Consider the following 21,676-nt stretch of genomic DNA (forward strand, 5'->3'; position numbering starts at 1 on the left):
CACCAGGCTCTGGCTGGCCTCCGTGGCGCGTCCCTGGCAGGGCGGTGAATGTGTCCTGGTCGTTAACATCTCACTTCCTGACAAATGTCACAGAACCCAGCGTGCTCTCCCTTTCTCATTTAGAGGATGCCTGTGGTCATCTGGTTTTTTAAAAACTTCGCATTCCTAACCAGTCATTTTCCGTGTTTATGCATTAAAAGAAACAGATGGTGAAAACCACAGGGGGGAAAGCGCCAAGAAAATACCACCTTCCCCGATGCCAGCCTTCTCGATGTTACCATCCGCTTCACGTTGGCCCCCAAAGGGCACTGCAGGGGGACCAGGGTTTTGCATGGGCTCAGACACAGGCGGGGTACTGAGAGATGCCCTTTGCGACGCTTGGGGGAACGAAGGGCTGGACGGCCCCCTTTTGCACATTCTCCCCCTCGCCTCATTGCGTGGGTCGCTTTCGTGCCAGTTGTGTGTTCTCTCCTCAGAGGAAAGTGCTGAGTGTTCTGTACCTTACAAAGTATCCAGTTTTGTGGTTCCTAAGGCCTCTTCTTCCCGCTTGACAGGGTATTGGAAAACCTTTCTACTCTCCCAGAATTACTGAACCTCAGCCTACACGGAACACCAAGGTCTAGCCAAGGGGACGTAGCCAAGGGGACGTACATTTTGGAAGAACTCTCCCCGGGCATCTTGCACGGCAAGGCACGGATGGAATTGCTACACCAAGGGCATCTTAAAAACTAATTTTCTCGAAGAAATCAAGACAGGTTTTTCATTTCCTTTTTTCCTTCGTTCTTTTTTCTTTCCTGCATTCCTTTCATTCTGAGTATTTATTTATAGTTACAAGTGCTTAGCCTTGGAAATTACCCAACTGACCTCTGAGTTCCTTAGTGTTGCCACAAAGGGGGCCTGAGCTGGGGGCTCCCCGGACTCTATGAGCCACTGCTCCTGCAAACAGAATGATTTGCATTTTCCAATATGGGTTTTGTGTCCCGTGAGGAATCCAACCTTCCTTGGACGTTAAGTATACCACTCGTGTCAACTAGTGGTGGAGTCTGAAGGTGGACACTTTGAGAAGATCTACAAAGCAGAGAAGGGCCGACTGTAGGAATTTAGAAAGGGAAGCGTCCATTTAAAAAATTCTCCAAGGCGGGACCCTGGCAGGGTAGGATGAAAAGTCCAGAGACTTCGGTTAGTGTTCTACTAGTCCAGCTTGTATAAAAAGCAAGCAGACAGACACGGCTTGCCCTGCCTCTCTGATTCACACCCTCTTGAGACTCAGATTCTGGGTGATCTGAGCTTTTGGGAGATGCTGTGAAGACTCCCCACATCTCATAATTTTGAGAGCCTCGCAGGTTTGCCTGCTTCAGACCATCTCAGCTCTTCTCTTTGCATCGTGGAGACAGGCAGGGTCTGGCACAGTGTCTTGAATACAGTAGGTCTTGGATACATGTGTTGACGGAATGTATGGATGAACTAAAGGAAGACTCGAAGCTTTTCTTATGCAAAACGGTGTGGATCTGGAGAGATATTAAGCAGGACTGTCTACCTAGGATGAGGCTGGTTTCCAGGTACGTCAGCGCCGGGATGAGTGGGACCCAAGGGAAAAAGGAGGGGCAGAATGGTGTCTTCTCAGCCATATATGGTCTTCTGGGCAAGTGGGGCAGCCAAGAACGCAGACCGAATGTTCAGTAGAGTAGAAAGCTCAGAAGCCGTGGAGGAATTATCACCTGCATCTCTCTTTGGTGGAAAGCATGACTGGATGGAGGCCAAGAAGGGCCAGCGATAGTTTCCTTTTCCCCAGTCTAGAGCCTCCATGTGACCCAAACACCTGCGCTCTTCTTAGCCACAAGCCAGAAACATATGGGAGAGTTTTGCAAAGAGAAATGAAAACAAACTCTGCTTTTTACCTTAACATCAGAAGGGAAGTACACTGGAAAGGAGCAGGAGTCAAGCTTCCTCTAAGTGTGAAAAGACACGACAGGCCCGTGTCACATGAAGCCTTGTACCAGGAGCCTCGGCCACATTGGGTCTTTGGCTCATGGAAAGGATTGGGTCTGATGAAGGGAGCGATTGGGGATATAACCTGCACCCAGGCAGAGCTGGATCTAGAGGCTGGCTCCACCACTTAGCTAGTAGCTGTGAGGTCATGGCCAAGGGATCTGTCCATTATAAGCTAGTTTCCTCCTTAGTAAAACAAAAAGAGTGTAACTTCTAGGCTATCAGGAGTATCAAATGAGATCAAGTACAAAGCACCTGGCATAGCATAAACCCTTAGCTATTGTTATCATAATTGTTACCTAGGTTATGCAGATTTTACATTTTTGTTTTGTTTTGTTTTTTTTAGGGCCACACCCCCAGCATATGGAAGTTCCCAGGCTAGGGGTCTACTCGGAGCTACAGCTGCCGGCCTACACCTCAGCCACAGCAACGCAGGATCCGAGCCACGTCTGCGACCTACACCACAGCTCAGGCATTGCCCGACGCCAGATCCTTAACCCAATGAGTGAGCCCAGGGATCAAACCTACATCCTCACAGATCCTAGTTGGGTTCGTTAGCCACGGAGCCACGAAGGGAACTCCAGATTTTTTTTACTTTTGAACTTTAATCGTGGACTAGGTAATTCAGATCAACCATTCTACTGAAGACGGCTTTAAAAAAGTGAGGAGAAAATATGAAAACTCTTCTCCAGAGCATCAGTAATCTTCTCCATTACTGTCTTCCTTTAAAAGATGGTAAAGAATTACCAGGTCAAAACTGGAGAGTGGAGAAGGAATTCATAGAAGGAAGCCCAGACTTGGAGGCTGTTTTTTCTCTGGGGGCATTTGCTGATCTCAAACAGGTCTGAGAGGCTACACTGTGGTTTCTCAGTGTCTGTGGATGAGGGCTCACCAAGGTGGGGACCTGATAACCATCCCCCACTTTGGGCTGGGAGCCTAGGGCTAAGGAAGGATTCACTGGAAGTGACCCTGCCCTCGTACAGGCTGAAGCTAGCTTTTAAGTCACCAGAATTGGCAAGAATGTCTTGAAGCCTGAAATTAGATTTATGTGTGCTTATGCGGCGGGCAGGAGGAAGTCAAATCCTGTCTGGAAGTAGAGGACATCTTTAAAGGACTTAAATTATTTCTACAAATATTTTTTAAAAAACACAATGTCCCACCCACAACTGAGGAGACCAGGAATGCGGGAGACCAGGCCACGGAAACAAGAGAACAATGGCCAGTTCTTTGCTTTCTTCCCAATGCGAGGAGGGTGTCTGCGTCTTGGTGATCGCAGATCGCAAGGCTGTTTGCTTTCAAAATAGTTCATGCTTAAACTAGGAGGGAAAACAAAATCCAGGCATTCTTAGATTAAGTCCTATGGAAAGAAGTGACTCTTCACAAATACATACAATGTTCCCAGGGAGGGCTACGAGGCGATGGGAATTTCAGGTCAAAGCAGTACATGAAGAGACTTTGGCCCTTGGTGACCAGACAGTGGATTTACCTGGGTTACTCTTTTACTCTGGTCCTATCAGTGTTGCCATTGTCACAGCTCTCACCATGACAGCACGAGACACACCAGTGGAAAACCCCAGGCAGCGGGGAGGGCGGGGACGGCTTTCTAAGCCTGAGAGACCAAGGTATTTATCCAGGAGAAAGATGGTGACGTCTCAAACCCAAGAGCAATGTCTAGAAGCAAAACACTCTCTCTTGAGACCACTTCTGTTCCCGTGGTATCACCTGTCCCAAGGTCCCAGCAAGTCTCCTTGTGGCCACTGCCCCCTTGGGCATCAGCTCTGCCTCCTACAGCGGGGCCGGTGGGCACCTGGGATGGGACATAGCAGAAGCAGAGACCCTGTGGTCAGTGAGCTTCAGCATGATGCTCAGTTCAGGGGTGCCCTGAGGGAAGGGGGAAGGGCACAGGCTGTGCCCATAGTGGAGGCAGATCCTCCTTGCCCCCCACAGCCCTGTGAAAGTCGATGAAGGGGGTCCCGCCATTGTGGGGGCTCCCTTCTGCCCCCTTACTTATCACAACATCTCATCGCTCTCCTCCAACACGTGCCCCTGTCTTGACTCTTTCCCTTCTTCCAGGGCACCAGCAACCCAAAGGAAGAACAAAAACAGTAAAAAGGATGCAGAAAAATCCTCCCTACGGACCGAACTGGGTGGAGTGGAGGCGGGGCCGAGATGGGAAGGGGAGGAGCCCAGGGAACCTTGGCAGCATCAGTCCTGTGCCAGTATTTGTTATTATTATCATTATCATGATGATTCATAGTTCGACATTATGTGTAGGTATGTATCAAAAACCATGACATCACAAACACTCAATTTTAAAAATAGTTACAGCAAACTTTTAGAAAATAACAAGAAATCCCCCTTGGAGGGGTAGGGAGGAGTCTTGTAACTGTTTTCGTTTCTGTGTCCCATGATTTAATCCTGTGGCGAAGTCGCTACAATCCAGAGCAGCATGAGGAATGACCCAAATGGTCCAATCCTTTCCTTCTGATATGAGATAACGCCTGGATGACTGGCCAGGGGAGTTTACCCATGAATCCAGCCGAGCAGGGAGGTGTGACCAGCTCCTGGTGTTCTGCCCCCAAGGCCTGGTCAAGAACTCAGCAACCCAGGTGGTGCTCAGGAAATGTCATGGGGTAATGGACGAGGAGTTAAAAAGGGCCACTGTGCCATAACGAGGACAGCACGGATTGACCACCTCGCCATTAACAGCTTCTGAGATGATCTGAGTTCAAAAGTAGGCCTCATTGATTAGCAGTCATCTATTTGCATTTTTCTTGACATATGTGGAAAGTAAAATTAGATTGCCTCCTGTCTCTTTTTAAGCCTCCAACAGGCTGTTTTATTTATACTATCTCTGGGATTCAGGCCTTAACAAGAGTATTTCGATGTCTAAAACTGCCTGTTGGAAAGGACTCATTTCACTTAAATGTCCTTAAAAAGCATTAACAGAGCCACCACAGTATTTACTCGATCTTATAATAACCTCTTTGTCTTAAAGCCCATGAACTGCACAACCCTGTCCCGTTAAAGAAAACCCTAGGAAAAGCAACATCAGGGTTATCAGTGCCCGCTTCTAGCACTTGGATCCCATTTTCAGAAACTGCAAAGTTATAGGGGTTTGTCCGTTTAAAATCCAAGATCCCTCGTTGCTTTTCTCTGACCGGAGGAAAAGCCACATGCTGCCTACACTGGATTGATTAATTCTCTATGAATTCTCTCTGCCCAGCCTGGGTGTAGCGGTGAGTTCATTTATTTACTTGCATAGCAACAATATGATGAAAACGGAGTCTGGCCTTAAAAATACACCCTCCTGGGCTACGTCCGTGGTTAACTCTTCTCGATGCTTCTCTTGTGCTCATCAAGATTTCTCTCCCCGTCTCTTTTCAGGAGGTGACTGACTTTCCCTCAAAGACATTTTGGTATCTGACTTCATGCTAGAACCAAGCCTTTTGCGAGCCGCGTCTAAATCACGGGCAGGCTCTTTGTTCAAATGAGGAAAAAGTCACAACTGGAAGCTCAGAAAGTGGAACGGGGCACTTGGGTCGCTTTCCTTTGACACAGCATTTGGGCAGCAGACCAGTCCATGCAAACACTGCCTGATTGTTAGGTCCCTAGCCCGTCTCCCCTGCTGCTTTCAGGAAGCTCTTTGTGTAGCAAGTGCTAAAGCAATATTTAGTTATGGAGTGACCGAGCGCCAAAGAGCAGCTAGAAGCATTTAAACGTGAAAGAACATGATGGGAAATGACGTCTGGGTCCCGCCAGTGGTTGAGACCTTTCTCTGGCCAAAGCTGAATGCAGCCAGCAACAGAGCCGGGCAAAGCACAGCCGGTTTTTGTATCCCAGGGACCGAAAGGGTCTTTGAATGAAAACCATAAAAAGTCCAAGCATGTTGAGTCTTTTGTTGCCCAAAGAAATTCAACAAAGGGCTGAGCACTAAATCTAGATTTGAACTGGATCTTAGAGAGGTGCCCACAGACCGCCCCCGAGGACATGTGACGGTGGAAAGAGGAAAGGGGTGAGAGCTTCTGCACCCGAGTGCCTGTGGGTGGTTTCCTTCCAAGGAAAGGCTAGACTGGGAGAAAAAATGCAACGGCTGATGGAGCAAAGGGCTCTTGGGGCAGAACGTGGCGCCAGTTCTGCAAGGGGCTGACCCAGGGCTGTGGCAGGGCTATCGTTTCAAGAGCCATCAGCCCCACGAGGGGCCTCTGCCCTGCAGAGAGGAGTAAACAGAGGAACATGGATAGAAAAGGGGTTCCAGGAATGCACTTCTTAGCTCTTGGGAACAGAGCAGGGATGAGAGTTCTCCACGTGACGCTCCTGGAAGTGTTTTCATGTGTGGGACCAGGCCTGCAAACTCCACTGCCCTCGGCTCAGCACCCGTGGGCCCCGTCCCACACCCCTGCCTGCTCCCTGCTTTCCAAGGCATGGGCCTGTCTTCTAAGGGACACTGGCTTCCAGGTAAGAAGTGGGCAGGCTCCTCAAGGAAGGATATGAGAAGGATAAGCCAAAACCTCGGGGCCAACTGAAATTTATACCAACACCTGAGTGTTTTTTCTTCTTTTTTAAGAATCTCCAGGGCAGGTCATTTTATTCAACTCTTCCGGCGACTCTGGGAAAGAATCCGATGAGGATATCTGGATCATAAAGTTTTGGCCAAGACCATTAGCGATAATCCAAACCTACCCCCATTTCACAGTCGAGGGACCTCAAGTTCAGAGAGGTTATTCAGCTCATTGATGAAAGGGCACGAGGGAGAACTGAGGTTAGCTGGGTCCTACCCTCAGTGTCCTGTTGGCTGCACGGTGTTCATAGGCTACACGGTCTGAGAGATTAGAAATGTACTGCTTCCCTAACTTCGCAAATAAATACTCCTAAAGAGAGTTACTTCCTTATTCGAGAAGCAAATCTGAAATCCGGGAATCCTATTTTTTGTGGCACACTGACAAGCTGGCTCTGCAAGATTTGATTATATCTGGTTAAATGAACTTATCCACTTGCAGCAATTTGAAGTCATTTGAAATGGTGGTACTTCTGATGGCAGAGAAAAGCCAACATAGCGGTGTTCTCAGCAGAAACACAGTCTATCCAGGGCTTTCATGACCGGATCAGGCCTTCTGAGGCTCAGCAGGTGATTTTGGCCAGGAGGCGGGGGAGCTTCAGGGTGCTTAACTCAGCCTCCCTCAGCATGCAGGGTCCTTCCTGGATCTGAGGTACGAGCCTTTGGAAGTGACTTCAGTTCTTTCTGGCCAACAAGATGTTTTTTAGCACCCAGGATTCTGGTGAGCTGGACGTGCTCCTGCAGTGTTTAAATATGCCCTCTTATTTTAGGGCTTGGCAACACCAACCATTAGCTGGGATGTAAAAATCATTAGCTTTGGACTCAGACAGACGTGGGCTCAAATATCAATCCTGCCTCTTACTAGAAGTATGTCCCTCAGCAAGTTCACTACTCAGACCTCAGATCCCTCCCCTGTAAAGGGGGGTTGTTGAACACCCCATGAGGCCGTCGGGGAGATTAGGTGAGATGATATACATAACATCCCTAATGTGCAGCCAAAGCTCAAAGGCACCTGCGGGGGACCCAGGGGACCCCCACTTTAGGTCTATGGTGATCTTAAAAAAACGAGTAACTTAGTAACATATGGAAGGTGACATAGCTGATCGGTAGTAAATGTGAAAACAGTGAACTGTCCTGAGAAAGGACTGGTTTAATCACACCATGCTTTAAGAAAACCAAATCTCCTAAAACGTATTCAAATAAGTCAGATGGGATCATGGCCTCGCTAAAGGATTCTTTGCTTCTAAAACTGATCTATGGCGGGGGGGGGGGGTCCCCCTTTAAAGAGGGGACTTTTTGGTGCTCTTTATATGTTACCGGCACTGGAGCTTTGAAGGCATACCGTCCTAAGTGAGTCACACCCCGCTTCTCTAGACGTGGACCTGGACAGCAAGGTTTATGGCACCACTGTTTAGAACCGAGTGCATTTCTGACGGCATCTAGCTCTGCATTTTGCACAGCGTACACAAGATGCGTCCAACCAATAGTAAGTTTTACCATCCAGCCCACAAGATGCATGTATTCTTTGCTCTCCCTCACAAACAGAGCACCGTCCACTGAGCCAGATATTATACACACAACGCATGACGCCGACCTTTCCTCTCTGATAAGCACAGTCACAGAGCATGAGATCATTGGGGCAGGAAGGCAGATCTCTGTTGGCTTTGGTGTGAGTTTACAAGTTACTAAATCACTCCTAGAAAGATGCGTTATCTATGAGCTTTAGAACCAACTGCAACTGAGTTTCAAGGCCTTGGCACTGACCAGACAAAAAAGACCTTTGTTCACGTTTAAGGAGGTGTTAGGGTTTGTTCCTCCCACCGGCGTGGGTGACTTGACCGCGAAGAGATACTTTTCCTGGTGAAAGTGAAGTCATGGAGCCTTGAAACGCTCAAGGGCCTCCAATTTTGTGTAGGATACAACTTTTATCTGGACTCCTGAGGGTAAAGATTTTAGGTGAAAGTCCACTTCACGGCAGAGCCCAAAGAGCCATGTACTGAGGGGAAAAATTCATTGAATTTAGGATTATCTTTATACTTTATTATAAAGAAATGCAAAAATTCTGGAACACAGTTGGATTTTACTGAGTTTATAAGTGAAGAAACTGGAGGTACCCTCTGCCCTGTCAAATTGATTCTCTCGAATATTTTTCAGGGTGTATACTTATGGGTGTGTGTGTGTGTGTGTGTGTGTGTGTGTGTGTGTATAAAGGGGACAAAGGAAAGTGAGGTGAAGTCAGAGTCTATCTGCTCTGGGAGCTTTCATTTCCTCTTACTCTATTTTTACCTGTTGAGAGACAAGTCATACTGCCAATATATAAAAGTCAGTCGGCTGGTATCTGAGTGTTGCTGTGGGCAACCGGATTTCACAACGCTTGACATCCCAATAAAGGAAGCCCTTGGTTCCCTAACCGATGGCTTTGGGTGTGTGTGTGCCTGTGTGTAACTTATGATGACTCAGCGTCTAAGAAGGTACAAACGTTGTAGCTTAAACTATTTATGGTTCTTATGTTACCTTTCAAGGAATGGGCCTGGAAGACCTGGCTAAAATCTTTGAATCATTTCCTGCCAATATTTGGCGGTGTCTCACTTTGGAAGGTAGAAAATGGTCTTTAAAGATGATGTCATGGGGTTTAGTTAAATTTGAATATTACTTGAGTTTTTCTGAGTGCCCCCTCCGAAGCAGAACTTGCCCCATCCTAGGCCATGATACACTGTAATGCTGGGCCATTAATGTTTTAATGAGCCCATGAGCTCCACTGAAATTAAGGGAAATCTACAACATACTTGGGACCATAGAAAAGGAGAAACTGCTGGGGTGCAGAGAAAGCTTCACAGAGGAAAGGAACAATTGAAATGGGTTTTAAAGTATGAATAGGAGTTCATGGGTAAACTAAAGGAGGAAAGGCAGTAGATAAACAATATCACATATAATGGAAACTCTGTGCCTCAGTAGAAAAAGTGTGGTTCACCTCTCTCATGACTATAGAAGTGTTAACTAATCTTGCTGTCTAAATTGGGCAAAAAGCATGAAAGTTAGGTCCTCAGAAAAGCTGAACTTCACATCTTTCATGCTTTGAATGCTCGTTTGTTGTGAGCAGGTAGTTCTGATTACAGGAAACAGATGGTGACATTCTCCAAGACGCTTCTGGGGATAAAAGACCATATATAATCTGACGTATGTCACACAGACTAAAGAGCTGGACATGGGATTCGAATCGTGTGTGATGGTGGAGTGGTGATAAGATCAGAACCACTTTTCAGCTTATTTAAAGGGCAACTCAGATTAAATGCTTTGTTTCTTGCTTCTGCCTGTGCATTCACTCACTGGCTGTTATCTGTGTGCTGATGGTTTGCTATGAACTTGGCCTATAGCAGTAAAGAGACAGCCATGGTCCTTGCCTGCCTCAGTGGAGTTTATAACTTAGCTCCAAACTGATCTTTGGAAGGATGCAAAGCAAATCTAATTTCATCAGTTACAATAAAAGCGACATGTCCAAAGAATTATCAGAGAAACACAAATAATTCCCTGTGAAAATCAGGCGCAAAATGGATGAACTCAGCGGTAGTTTTTGATCTTTGAAGTAGAGAGATTAAGTTCTTTTAGACTTTTGTAGACCTTAGGCTTTTGAAGTTTGGTTTCTAAATCATCCCCACCAAACCAGAGTCCCATGTTAAGTACAATTTTTGCCTTTAATAAAGGACCCTTTTAAAAATATAATTCAGCTTTTCAAATTATTGGACTACAAGTAACTCATTTAATTTAGAATTGCCTGTGAGTTCCTGGCAATTGCAGGGGCATATTTAGAAGTCTTTGCAAAGTGAGAGAAATCTAACCTACAAATTGTTTTCACATGTAATAAAATGGTTAAGGCATCTAAATATAACAATTAATGAGGGTGACATTATGTTGTTTCCTGCACTTTTGTCTAAAGGCTTATTAATTTCTATTTGCAGTTTTTGTGTTTTGTATTTCGGAGTCAAAATTTTTTATTCAGTGCTCCAGGGTTCTCATAGACCCTGGGCACTCGGCCCACAGCGCCTAATGGATAAAACGGCCCTGAACACACAAAACCCGGAGTGAAAAAGACCAATGAAATTAAGTCAAGGTGTCAGTCTGTATGGTTTCCAGATAACTCTGAGAGTTTTTTCCATTCTGGGCAAAATTTCTGTGGACCCGAAGAGAGCCACACACTCCAAGGGGACAGCATAAATGCTAGCAATGAAGTATTTGCATATTTGGTGCAGAGTATGAAACACAAACAGGGCTGATCCGTTCAAAATAAACTCTGAGAAAGGAAAGAAAAACAAAGGCCCAGAGGCACGAGTCTTTTTTTTAAGCCCCTTCTCTGTGAAATTCTGGGCCAGGTGGTTTCTACACAGTGTTGGATTCTCACAGCCACCCAGGGAGGTAGTGATGGTTATTCCCATTTTACAGATGAGGAAACTAAAGCCTGAAGATGTCCAGTAACTTGCCAAGGGATTTATAGCTATAAAGAAACAGAACCAGGAGCTGGCCTTCCCCCAGGGCTCAGGCTCTTTTCACAGTACTCATGCTGTCTTCTTGTTTCATGAAAGGGTGGGGATTGATTTTCTTTCTTTCTCTAACCCTGACTTAATAAGTGATGGATGTCATTTTATGTGCATGAGATGCAAGAAGGTGGGTAGGGTCTGGAGTTTCCCGGAGAGCGAAGCTGAATTGATACAAAGCAGAATTCAATCTTTTTTTTTTTTTTTCCTAAGTGATTCATTAGTAGGAAAAAAAAAAAAACAAACCGTGGGGGATGAAACTTCTGAAGCCCACAGTCTGTAGCAACATCAAGGGAATCTTTAACTGTGGAAAGTCCCGAATCACAGACTGGAACACATCCAGCTCCCTTCACGGCCCTGTCACAGGCTTCTCAGAGGGCAGTCCTGGACCCCCTTCCCAGAACCCTCCAAGGAGCTCACTAGAATGCAGATTCCCAGGCCCTGGGCTTAGACTCTGGGGGTGGGAATCTGCATTTCAGCTCACCTGCCCTACTTGTCCAGGTGATTATTATGTTTTTGAAGGCTTTTTTTTCTTTCTTTTTTTTGTCTTTTTGCCATTTCTTGGGCTGCTCCTGCGGCATATGGAGGTTCCCAGGCTAGGGGTCTAATTGGAGCCGTAGCCAACAGCCTACGCCAGAGCCACAGTTACGCGGGATCCGAGCCGCATCTGCAACCTACACCACAGCTCAAGGCAACGCCGGATCCTTAACCCACTGAGCAAGGGCAGGGATCGAACCCGGAACCTCATGTTTCCTAGTCGGATTCGTTAACCACTGCGCCACGACGGGAACGCCTTCTTTCTTTTTTTAATGGCTGCACCGGAGGCATATGGAAGTTCCCAGGCTAGGGGTCAAGGTGGAGCTACAGCTACTGGCCTATACCACAGCCACAGCAACTCCACATCTAAGCTGTGTCCGCAACCTACACAGCAGCTCACGGCACTGCCAGGTCCCCAACCTACTGATCGAGGCCAGGGATCCAACCTGCATCCTCACGGAGACAACGTCAGAGTCCTTAATCCGCTGAGCCATGATGGGAACTCCTGTTCCCTAAAATTTTAGGACCACACTTTAGGGTTCAGAGCAAGATTCCACTGCCTCCTCTTTCCCTCCTTTAAGAGTTTTTAAGGACTATCGCTTAAACCATCAGGACTGTCCAGTTCTAAGGTTACTATCATTTTACAGATGGGAAACTGAAAGAGACAAATGGGTACGGGCTATTTAGTAAGTCAGGAAAACTGCTACAAGGAGAACTCAAAAACAAGCAAAAAAATAAAAAATAAAAAAATAAAAATCCCTGCCTGCTCCCCCCTGTACTGGGATTAACTCTTGGGGCCTTGGCTTAAATCATTAGTATGAGTCTCACCCATTGAGAAGATCTTGAGTCAGAAGCCTACCAAGGGAGATGCTGATGGAAGTTTTTAAAGCAGCTGTTGTTACTTAGAAGATTAAAATCACCTGTCAGCAACCACGCCCTCTCCACTCCGAAGGATGGCAGGGAGGAAGGAGGGAGGGAGGAAGGAAAGAAGGGAGAGAGACAGAGCAAGAAGGGGGAGAGAGAAATGAAGAAGGAGGAGAGGGAGAAGACAGGAAGGAAGAGGGCAAGCCCCCTCCCCTGGGGCTGTGAGCCAGGGGGCCAGCAGACAGGATGGAGGTGGCAGCCCAGAGAAGCAGTAGCACCAAGCTGACTCTCAAGGTGACGTCAGGTGTGCTGGGGGAACATCTGGTGTTTGTCAGGAAAGGGCCAGGACCTGTCCTCCTGCCTCGCCCCGTTACCACCTCAGACCCCGACTGCTCCTGAGCGTTGGTAACGCCTCCCCAGGTCTGCTGTATCCCTGGAAGGGCCGGCGGAGCTCCTTTTGGGAAGTTGGCTTCCTCTTGCAGGAGCCACCTACCTCTTAACAGAAAATGCTCCAACGATTTTATTTTACTTTATTTTACTACTATTTTATTTTATTTATTTTTTTGGCTGTGCCTGAAGCATGTGGAAGTTTCCGGGCCAGAGATGGAACCCTTGGCATGGAAGTGACAATGCTGGATCCTTAACCGTTAGGCCACCAGGAAACTCCTCGGTGATTTCAGAATTAAAAAAAAAACAACTAACAAAACATTGAGGGTAACCCCAGCACCCCAACCTTGATCCAAGGGAAGATGCGGCAAGTCTCCCCTCTACACGGATGGAGGGTCAGCGAGCCAATCTACAGTCCAGTTACAACAGATAAAATGGGAAGAAGTCTGACGTTTTAGACTTTTCAGACTTGGAACTAAAAAGGTTGAGTCTAAAAAGGAAAACATATCCGCCTTCCTGCCAAAATAAACTGTGACGAAAGTTTAGACCCACCACCTTTCAGCCAAACATTTCCTGTACCCCCGCCCCCCAACCAGCTCCGATGAGGGAGGGCTATTTTTAAGGTGCAAACAGCCAGGACTCAGAACGAGAGAAGCTGTTTATTTATTTATAGGTACACCTTTCAACTGTTCTTCTTTCCCTCTGGAGACAGGGTCCTGGTTTGGCTTTCCCTCTGAATCTGAAATCCCTGGGGTCAGAGGGACTTTGAAAGGTCACGGGCGAAGTCCACGACCTCCAGTTAGGGTTCATTGTCCTGGGGCAACTCGAGTTGGAAACCTGTTCACTTGTTGAGGAATTCCACTATTGTACATACACTGAGCTCACACACTCTTGAGTGGCGTTATGGAAAACAAACTGTTTCGTATAAAAGGTCATTTGAAAACACATTCATGACTTTGTTACTTAAGGAATCCAACAGGAGATCTCCCCCCACCCTTTTTTCCAAAACAGGATTCCATCATCATGCAAAATGTACATAGCCTTAATTTACATAGCTTTGTAAATTCAGACGCTGAATTTAGGTCTGAAATTAGGTTTTCTTAAGGCAGGGCATACGTACACGTCGTGTTCTAAGCATCAACAAGCTCTTGCTGGTGTCTAACTGCATCTTTCCTCTTGTAATTCAGGGACCTTTTCTTATTCTGTTACATGAGTCCCTTCTTAATACCAAACCTCACTGGTTCCACTGAAGAATCTTGGAATTTGCCAGTAAACGGAGGAGAAAAGCCCTTCCTCGCAAGGCTCACATAAGCATCAACTTCCCATTGGCTATTACCCACTACAGGTTCATGGACATCTTCACAGGATGATTCCCCATCTGACATTCAGTGTTTGTTTACATCTCCCCGCTACTGCATAAGTATCATGGAAGCCATATCCATTCTTTGATTCATCGCTGTACCATAAGCATCAAAAGTATACTAGATGCTTAAAGTTCATTCGATGATTTTCTATTTATCTCACATTATTACGGCATTTGGAATTATGTAGAGTGCTTTTTTTTTATTAAAGTGGATTTACAATATTGTGCCAATTTCTGCTGTATAGCAACATGACCCAGTCATACCTACATTTACACTCCTTTTCTTATATCACCGTCCATCATGGTCTATCCCGAGATTGAATATAGTTCCCTGTGCTGTACAGTAGGACCTCATTGCTTATCCATTCCTTCCTCTTTTTAAACAAATTTTTAATATAACGCCTTCCTAAATACCCTAGCTCGCTCTTTCACCCACAGCCTCAAGCGTTATGATAGGAATTATTTGCAAGGCCAGAGGAGGGCTCCTTTCTAAATTCCATAGTCTTTATGTTTTAAATGAGTCAACCTTGAAGCTGACAACTCTCCAGAGCAAGTTGGTTGGCGTGATCCACTCCCACCTTCTTTGCTGCTTCCACTTCTGGTGAGGTCTTTGTGCAGCCAGGTCAGTGGGGTCATGACTCAGTTTTTGGTGAAAGGAGAGCCCTTGCTACTTCATCAGCTTGTGCAAAATTTGGTGTCGCATACCACTCAAAGGAGAAATAGAAAAGACTGGAAACTGAGTGCAGAGACCCGGTCTAAAAACAGGTCTATCAGAAAGATGGGGAGAAACACTCAGTGAGGTGGTATGACCTGGAATAACTCAGGAACTTGCAGTGGTTATGGATCAATGGTACTTGGCACATGGTAGGAGTTCAAGAAAATTCTGCTGATCAATGAATGGAAAAATGATCCCCAAAATGCCCAAGCGAGGGTATTTAGATATTCTTACTTCTTAAAAGATTTACTTACTTTTTAGAAGAGGTACTTACTTCTTCAATGTACTTCTTATAAACTTGAAGTTCTTAATTTAAGAATATTCACACACGCACACATACACACACAACTCAAGTGCAGTGAGGAAAAAATAAGCAGGAACAAAAATCCAGTCTGTTGTTCACTCACCTTTTTGCTTAAGTGGGGACCATTAGCCCCCACAACGCCTCTCTGCACTGAAGGTGGTACTTGATATACATCTTGTTCCTGGGTACCATGGCCAGTGGGTACTTGGTAAATTCCCTGATTTTGGTAGGAAGGTGGCACTTGGTAGATAGTGTCTCGAGGGGCACCCTGGGGGGTTGGCACTTGATAGAGCTTCTGTTGGCTGAAGGTCTGGTGCATCAGTCCAGAAGTAGGCTGGTCCGGACTGGGGGAGGTCTCCTGCACGGGGCCAATCAGAAGCTTCACCCGGTTGCCTGGGACAATGCCTTGCCTGCCGTGCAAGGAGCAGAGCCACCATCCTTCTAGTCCTCCCGTGTTCTGCTCTATGACCGTCAGGATGTCTCCCTTGCGAAAGGCCAGCTCCTCAGCGCACTCTGGGACATTGTCGTATAAGGCTCTCGCCATAAGATTCTAGGAAGGAAGGAACAGAGGGAAGCCGGGTCAGAACGGTCGCTCAGTGCCCTGGAAGACCTAGAGCCGCTGCTCTTATGGAGAGGCACACTTCCCGGAAAGAAGAGAGGGGTGTGAACGATCGCCTGGAAGGAGAAAACCAGATGGCACAGACAAAAGACAGATGCATGTGCCCTGTGTCTGCCACCAGTGCCATCAGACCGCCTCTTCAGACAAGCTCCCACCACCACAGGAGTGCTTTCCTCCAGCAGTCAGAGCTGAGCCAAGGCATTATGAGGAGCACGGAGCGGGGGTGGTTCACTCTGCAGAACATTTTTCTTCCTTTCTCAACCCCAGCTGAAGGAATAAAATATTCCCAGACATTCAAATGCACAACGATAGGTATTTATCATGAAAATATGTATTAAAATGTGTACAGTACATTATGTGTGTGTGTGTATAAATAAACAGAGGCAAGCAAGTCCCCAACAACACACCGCACCAATGGCATTTATACTCCCTGTTAACATGGAAACAGAAGCACGCTGCTGTCTGCCTTGGCAGGGCCTCCGACCTCTTATTTGCTGTGGATCGAGAGGTCTTTGGATACAGGGAGCGTCTACAAGCAAGCGATCTTTCCATGGGAATCGAGCCTGAGTGAGCGTGACTGTGCTCTATGCCTCCGGAGGCGATGAAGAAGCTATGGCACAGGGGTAGGTGGCGGGCGTCTCCTCCTCGCTGGGCCTGTCCTCTGCCTTTCCTGAGGGCCCCTCCTCGCCCTGCCACTTCATTTCCTACTTCTTGAATCTCACCATTCACGTTGGAAAGGCTCTGCCTGCCCCCTTCACGGGCCCCAAACACTCTCTCTCTTTGTGCGAAGGCCTGTCTGGCACTTTCCGTACTCAGCAGACGGCCAAAGGAGGCATTCAGCAGAGAGCGGGCAGGCGGTACACGCTGACCTTCTTGGAAGCCTTTCAAAGGCTCCGAACATTTCATTTCTTGGCCGGAGGACTGCTTCGCAGCGCGGTGGCAGCCTTCGCCCCAGCCAGGCCTGCTCCCTCCCAGCACACAGAGGAGTCGGGGACGGTGCAAATCCAAGAGCCTCGGAAAACGCAGAGCGAGCGCTCTCGGGCTTCACGCACATGTTGGGATGCACTGGGCGTCACTGCGATGACGGTCCTTTGTGGGAGAAAGGGCTGCCGACGGGGACCGGAGCACGCTGTGACTACACGTCCGTGGAATTTGGGGCTGTTGTTGTTTGGACTTCTGCCCCCTGTTTTCATCCCTAAAAATGTGGATTTGATCTTCCAGCCTCATGCCTGTCATTCCTTTCTCACTGACATACACTAACCACCTCCCCCGGGCTGCGCCTCATAACCACCGGTCTTGCCCTGCGGGCTGGTTCCCTCCCCGGGAGGGGCCGTGTGAGGGGTCTCCCCCCTGGTCAGTCGTGGGGGAGGCGCCTACTACTCTGTTCACCAGGCTCCTCTTAGCCAGTGCAACTGCTTCACCCGGGGAAAGGAGACAACCCGCCAGAGGTCAGTGCCCAGGAAGCCTGGTGATGCTCTTTACGGATGAGGTGGAAGCCCTTGTTCTTGATGGTTTTCCCATCCAGGAAATCTCTGAGGTGGACGCATGAGCGCTAAGGGAAGCTAGAGGGAACCCTAGGGCTTTGTGTGCCCCGCGAAGGTTTTACCTCCTATTTCGATGCTGGGAGGCTTCGGGTTCCTTCTAACAATGAAAAGTTCACAAGCATCAAGACAGAACCACGCAGGATGGTGCCCTCGTGGGTGGAACCAGGTCAGGGTATGTCGCAATCCTTACATCCCTCATCTTCCTCTTCCTCCATCTTTTGCGTGTGTGTGCGCGCGCGCATGTGTGTGTGTGTGTGTGTGTGTGTGTACATGTACATATATTTATACGTGTGTGTATGTATATACATATATACATATACATGTCCTTACAACTGATTTAATTTGATTTACTTTGCTCTACACCTGAAACTAATACAACACTAAGTCAACTGTACTCCAAGCAACTTTTTTTAAAAAAGTTATTGCGTTAAAGAGGACAGGGATTTTGGTCCTTGGTACCTAGATGATCTGAAGGGACTGACGCCACCAGAGTGGCACGATGATGCCAAAGCAGAGAGCTGACCCTGCTGGTCTTGGTCCCCTTTGCCAGGGTCCATTCAACACCTGGGAATGGCTGGTTCGGAGGCCCCAGGATGCAATCAGAAGCTGAGGGTGGACAGCTGTACAATGATATCGGCTACAAAGGGCAGAAAGAAGAGAGACTCCAAACAGCAGAAGGGTGAAGGACTGCAGACCCCAGCATAAATGTGCTCGAGACATTCAGAGTTGGGTCACGGCCACAGAGCTCCGTGAGGCACTGAAGTCGAGCCCTGGGCCATGTCCACTGAGGCAGAAGGAAATCCCAGGGCAAGAACTGTTCTGGGTGTTCGTTGTCCCCTGTCCCAGTGACCTTCCCACACCTGCTAGGCAGCACGCTCATGTTCCCAGACCCGCCTGCAGAGCTGCTTCTGCAGGAAAGCCCGGAGAGCCTCCTGTGAAGGTGCCGTGGGTGACGTCCCCTGACCTGCGGTCCACGATTCCCCAGCAGCCCTCCCACGGCCCATGGACACTGCGATTTAGAAAGAGAGCTTGGAGGCTAGCGGAGGCACCCGAGCCAGCCTGATTCCGCACTCGCTGATAGTTATTCTCGGCCTCGGCAGCGCAGGGTTAAGCTTGTCAATATCCGTGCTGGCTACAGGGAGCCAGAGCCTCACACAGAAGGTTAGAGCTCCGGACACCTTCAGAGGACACCTGGAGGACCAGCTGATCATCTGCCCAGGACCACACTGTCCGAGTCAGAGGTGGGAGCAGAACCACGGTCTCTTGGCACTGCTCTCTTTCCAGAACTCTAAGCCACCGTCGCTGTATGAAGACCTTAACCCTCTGAGTGAGCCCAGAGGTGGAACTCACGGCCTCATGGATACCAGTCAGGTTTGTTACTGCTGAGCCACAATGGAAACGCTGAGAACTGTATCTTGAAGCGTTATTTCTCTGCATTTATAATGTGTTCTGGTCACTGCAACCTCTCGTCAAGTATTTGCCTACCAACAGCAATAATGAAACTGTTGGCTGCAGTGGAGAGATCTTCTGAAGCGAAATAATAATACTAAAATTAATCATAATGCTATTACGGGACAAACTATGGATAAATCTCATTAGATTCCAGCAGAGGCCAATCCATTCCTTTTTCTTCCAGAAAGCGGGGAAAACCGTGGGTAAAGGCATGTAGCTTTTGAAAGGACTCAGTGTGTCACGGCAAGAGCTTAGTAAGAAGATAACAGCAAAATTAACTTCAACCAGAACATGAACCACCTCATCAAAAGTGCCCAGGCAGCTCATAAAGAGGCAGAGCAAGAGTTAACTTCCCACTAGGAGAAGGAGGAGGGTGCAGAGTTGTGACTCCTTAAGGCCACAAAGTCAGAAGGTGATTATCTGCACATCTTAGAAAAACCCAGGAGAGGCAGCTAGTCTATTCAAGGCCTACTCTTTCTCCCACCCTCCGTGGGATATTTATCTCCAGGGCAGGAAAGGTCAGCACAGAAACACATCAAGGAGAGATAAGAGAGCTCTGTCATTCTATACCCAGCGGCATGGTTCGTCTCCAGAGGGTGGCAGTCAGAAATGCAGCTAGAGCTTGGCAAAGCACCAACGCAGTTGGGGCAAGAACCTGAAAGCCAGAGGAACTTCAAACAATTATAGTCCACCTCGTTCACCTTACAAATGAGAAAAATGAGGCCCAAGAAGTTAATAATTTGCCAAGTCATCTGACAAGAAGGTCACAGAGCCAAGCTAGGAATGCAGGCCTCCTTCTCTAGCTCCAGAAGTAGGACGGTATTTAATAAAGTCAGACGCGTGTGCTACGAAAGCTGCGGATCTAATCAGCACTGGAGATCTCGCTTGGAGTCATGAACCCTACCCAAGGGGCGCTTCTTGGAGCCTCGATCCCACCCCCTCTTCCCTGACACTGTCCTGGCTTCCATGATTCGACTTCCCGGTTCTCCTCTTCCCTCGCTTTCACGACCTCTCGTCTTCCTCTTCTTGCACAGACTAATTTTTTTCCTATTCTTTTAGAGGCTTTATGCACCTTTCTTTTCTTTTTTGGGGGGTGCCGCACTCGCAGTGTATGGGGGTTCAGCAGGCTAGGGGGCGAATCGGAGCTGCAGCTGCTGGTCTACACCACAGCCACAGCCACACAGGATCCAAGCTGCGTCTGCAACCTACACCACAGCTCATGGCAATGCAGGATCCCTGACCCACTGAGCGAGGCCTGGGATCGAACCCACATCCCCGTGGATACTGGTTGGATTCATTTCTGCTGCGCCACAGTGGGAACTCCCTCATGCACCTTTGTCTTCTCTAGGAGCTCGCGCGCTACAGGAAATCGCAGCCATGCCAAGGGCATCTAAAGGCACAGGTAAACGTCAGACCCAGAGCGCCAGCCTAGATGTTTCCACTACACTCCAGACCCATGCTTCCCATTGCCTAATGAGCATCTTCACCTCTGCATCAACAAGTGCAAAACCCCCTTCTCCTGTCCTCTCTTAGTCACCAGGATGCACACCGCTGCCCACGGTCAGAGCCTCAGAGGTTCGCTGAGTCACTTCACAGCCTGAACCCCAGTCGGAGGGGACCTGCTCTCCCTCCGCACTGCCACGCCTCGCGCGGGCCCCCAGCAACTCTGTTGGGGGTGGGGGGAGACGGCAACTGCTTCCCAGCTGGTTTCCCTGCATTCCACCTCTTCCCACCTCGAAACCCATCTTCCACCCAACCAGAGGCGTTACCTTTCCCAAGCCTCCCTCATGGTTTCCCTTTCTGGTTCTCTGTAGCAGAATCTCTTACATGACCGCTCGCCTTGTGTCACTCGAGGCTAGGAACTCACGTGCGGGGAGGCTGCTCTTCCCTCGGCATTTTCAGAACCAGGGCCTGAATCATACATCATACACACTCTTTAAGGGTTCACTAACTTGAAATGGATTCTGGACTCTGATTTCCCGGATCGCTGCAGAGAGGGTGACATGGTTTTCTCGAGACGCTAGCAAGATCTTTGGTTAAAATGTTCACAGAGACACCGGAACTAACCGAATCAGATAAAGAAATGGTGCGTCCAAGTCACGCAAGCCTGAGGGCCAGAGAAGGTGGGAGACGGGGAGCAGGAAAGGGCCCGCCCCTCCCTGTTAAAACAGGATGGTGACGTGGATGGGGAGCCTGCATCTAGTGTCCACAGCACTGAGCAAACAGGAAGGCCAAGGGGAGCCGGCCAGCCCAGTCTGATTAAATACAATGGCCCCTGCAAGAGCCCTTGCTCCTTTCAGGGGAGCAGCCCACATCTGGCGGCAGGACACTGAGCACCACTCGGCTTCAGCGGGACGTTTGGGTGGTGCTGCTCCTGGCTCCCAAGCTCTGGCTGAGGACTGGGAAGAAAACGCTGCGTCGTCTTACAGCAAGCACCGCGAGGTCACACGACCGCTTCCATACCACCCGGCTGGCCCCTGCCCTTTTTTCCCATTGCTATCAACATGTCAGGAAAGCTTATTACTCCTACTGCCAGGGGAACTATCTGCTCTTCCAAAGGCAGAGAGGTGTGACTTATAATTTCCATGACCATTCATGCTGTTCTCTGGAGACAAATGAGACGCAACTGCTGGTGTGTCCCCCATCTCCCACCCCCACCCCGCGACATAGCATCATCAATGGCCCCACTTCCTCTTATTATTTTACTTCACTCTATATTTATCACCCGGGAGCTCCTGCCAAGGCCTCAGGGCTGCCACATTCTCAACAACGTGACTTTCCTGCACCCAGCCCCCCAGACACACACACACACACA

At 48.3% G+C, this 21,676-nt stretch overlaps 1 protein-coding gene and 1 long non-coding RNA gene across 11 annotated transcripts in view; one reads left to right on the plus strand and one right to left on the minus strand.

Moving 5' to 3' along the window:
• LOC146401174 (uncharacterized) overlaps nt 1-21,676 on the plus strand; it is a 1,049,691-nt gene that overhangs the window by 24,685 nt on the left and 1,003,330 nt on the right. The gene's annotated exons all lie outside the window — the stretch shown is intronic.
• NEDD9 (neural precursor cell expressed, developmentally down-regulated 9) overlaps nt 1-21,676 on the minus strand; it is a 290,141-nt gene that overhangs the window by 15,688 nt on the left and 252,777 nt on the right. For all 10 annotated transcript variants that reach the window (XR_014809587.1, XR_014809586.1, XR_014809589.1 and 7 more), the window contains one exon: nt 15,350-15,796. Coding sequence is in view for 7 of the 10 variants with exons in the window: in XM_084967367.1 (XP_084823493.1) it covers nt 15,350-15,796 (447 nt within the window). In the remaining 3 variants the exon portion in view is untranslated. The remainder of the gene's footprint in view (nt 1-15,349; nt 15,797-21,676) is intronic.

This window comes from Sus scrofa, chromosome 7 (genome assembly GCF_054392235.1).
Source record: "Sus scrofa isolate SSC_HxYL_T2T_F1_AM1 chromosome 7, Sscrofa_HxYL_maternal_Yorkshire_Landrace_v2.0, whole genome shotgun sequence".
Lineage (NCBI taxonomy): Eukaryota > Metazoa > Chordata > Mammalia > Artiodactyla > Suidae > Sus > Sus scrofa.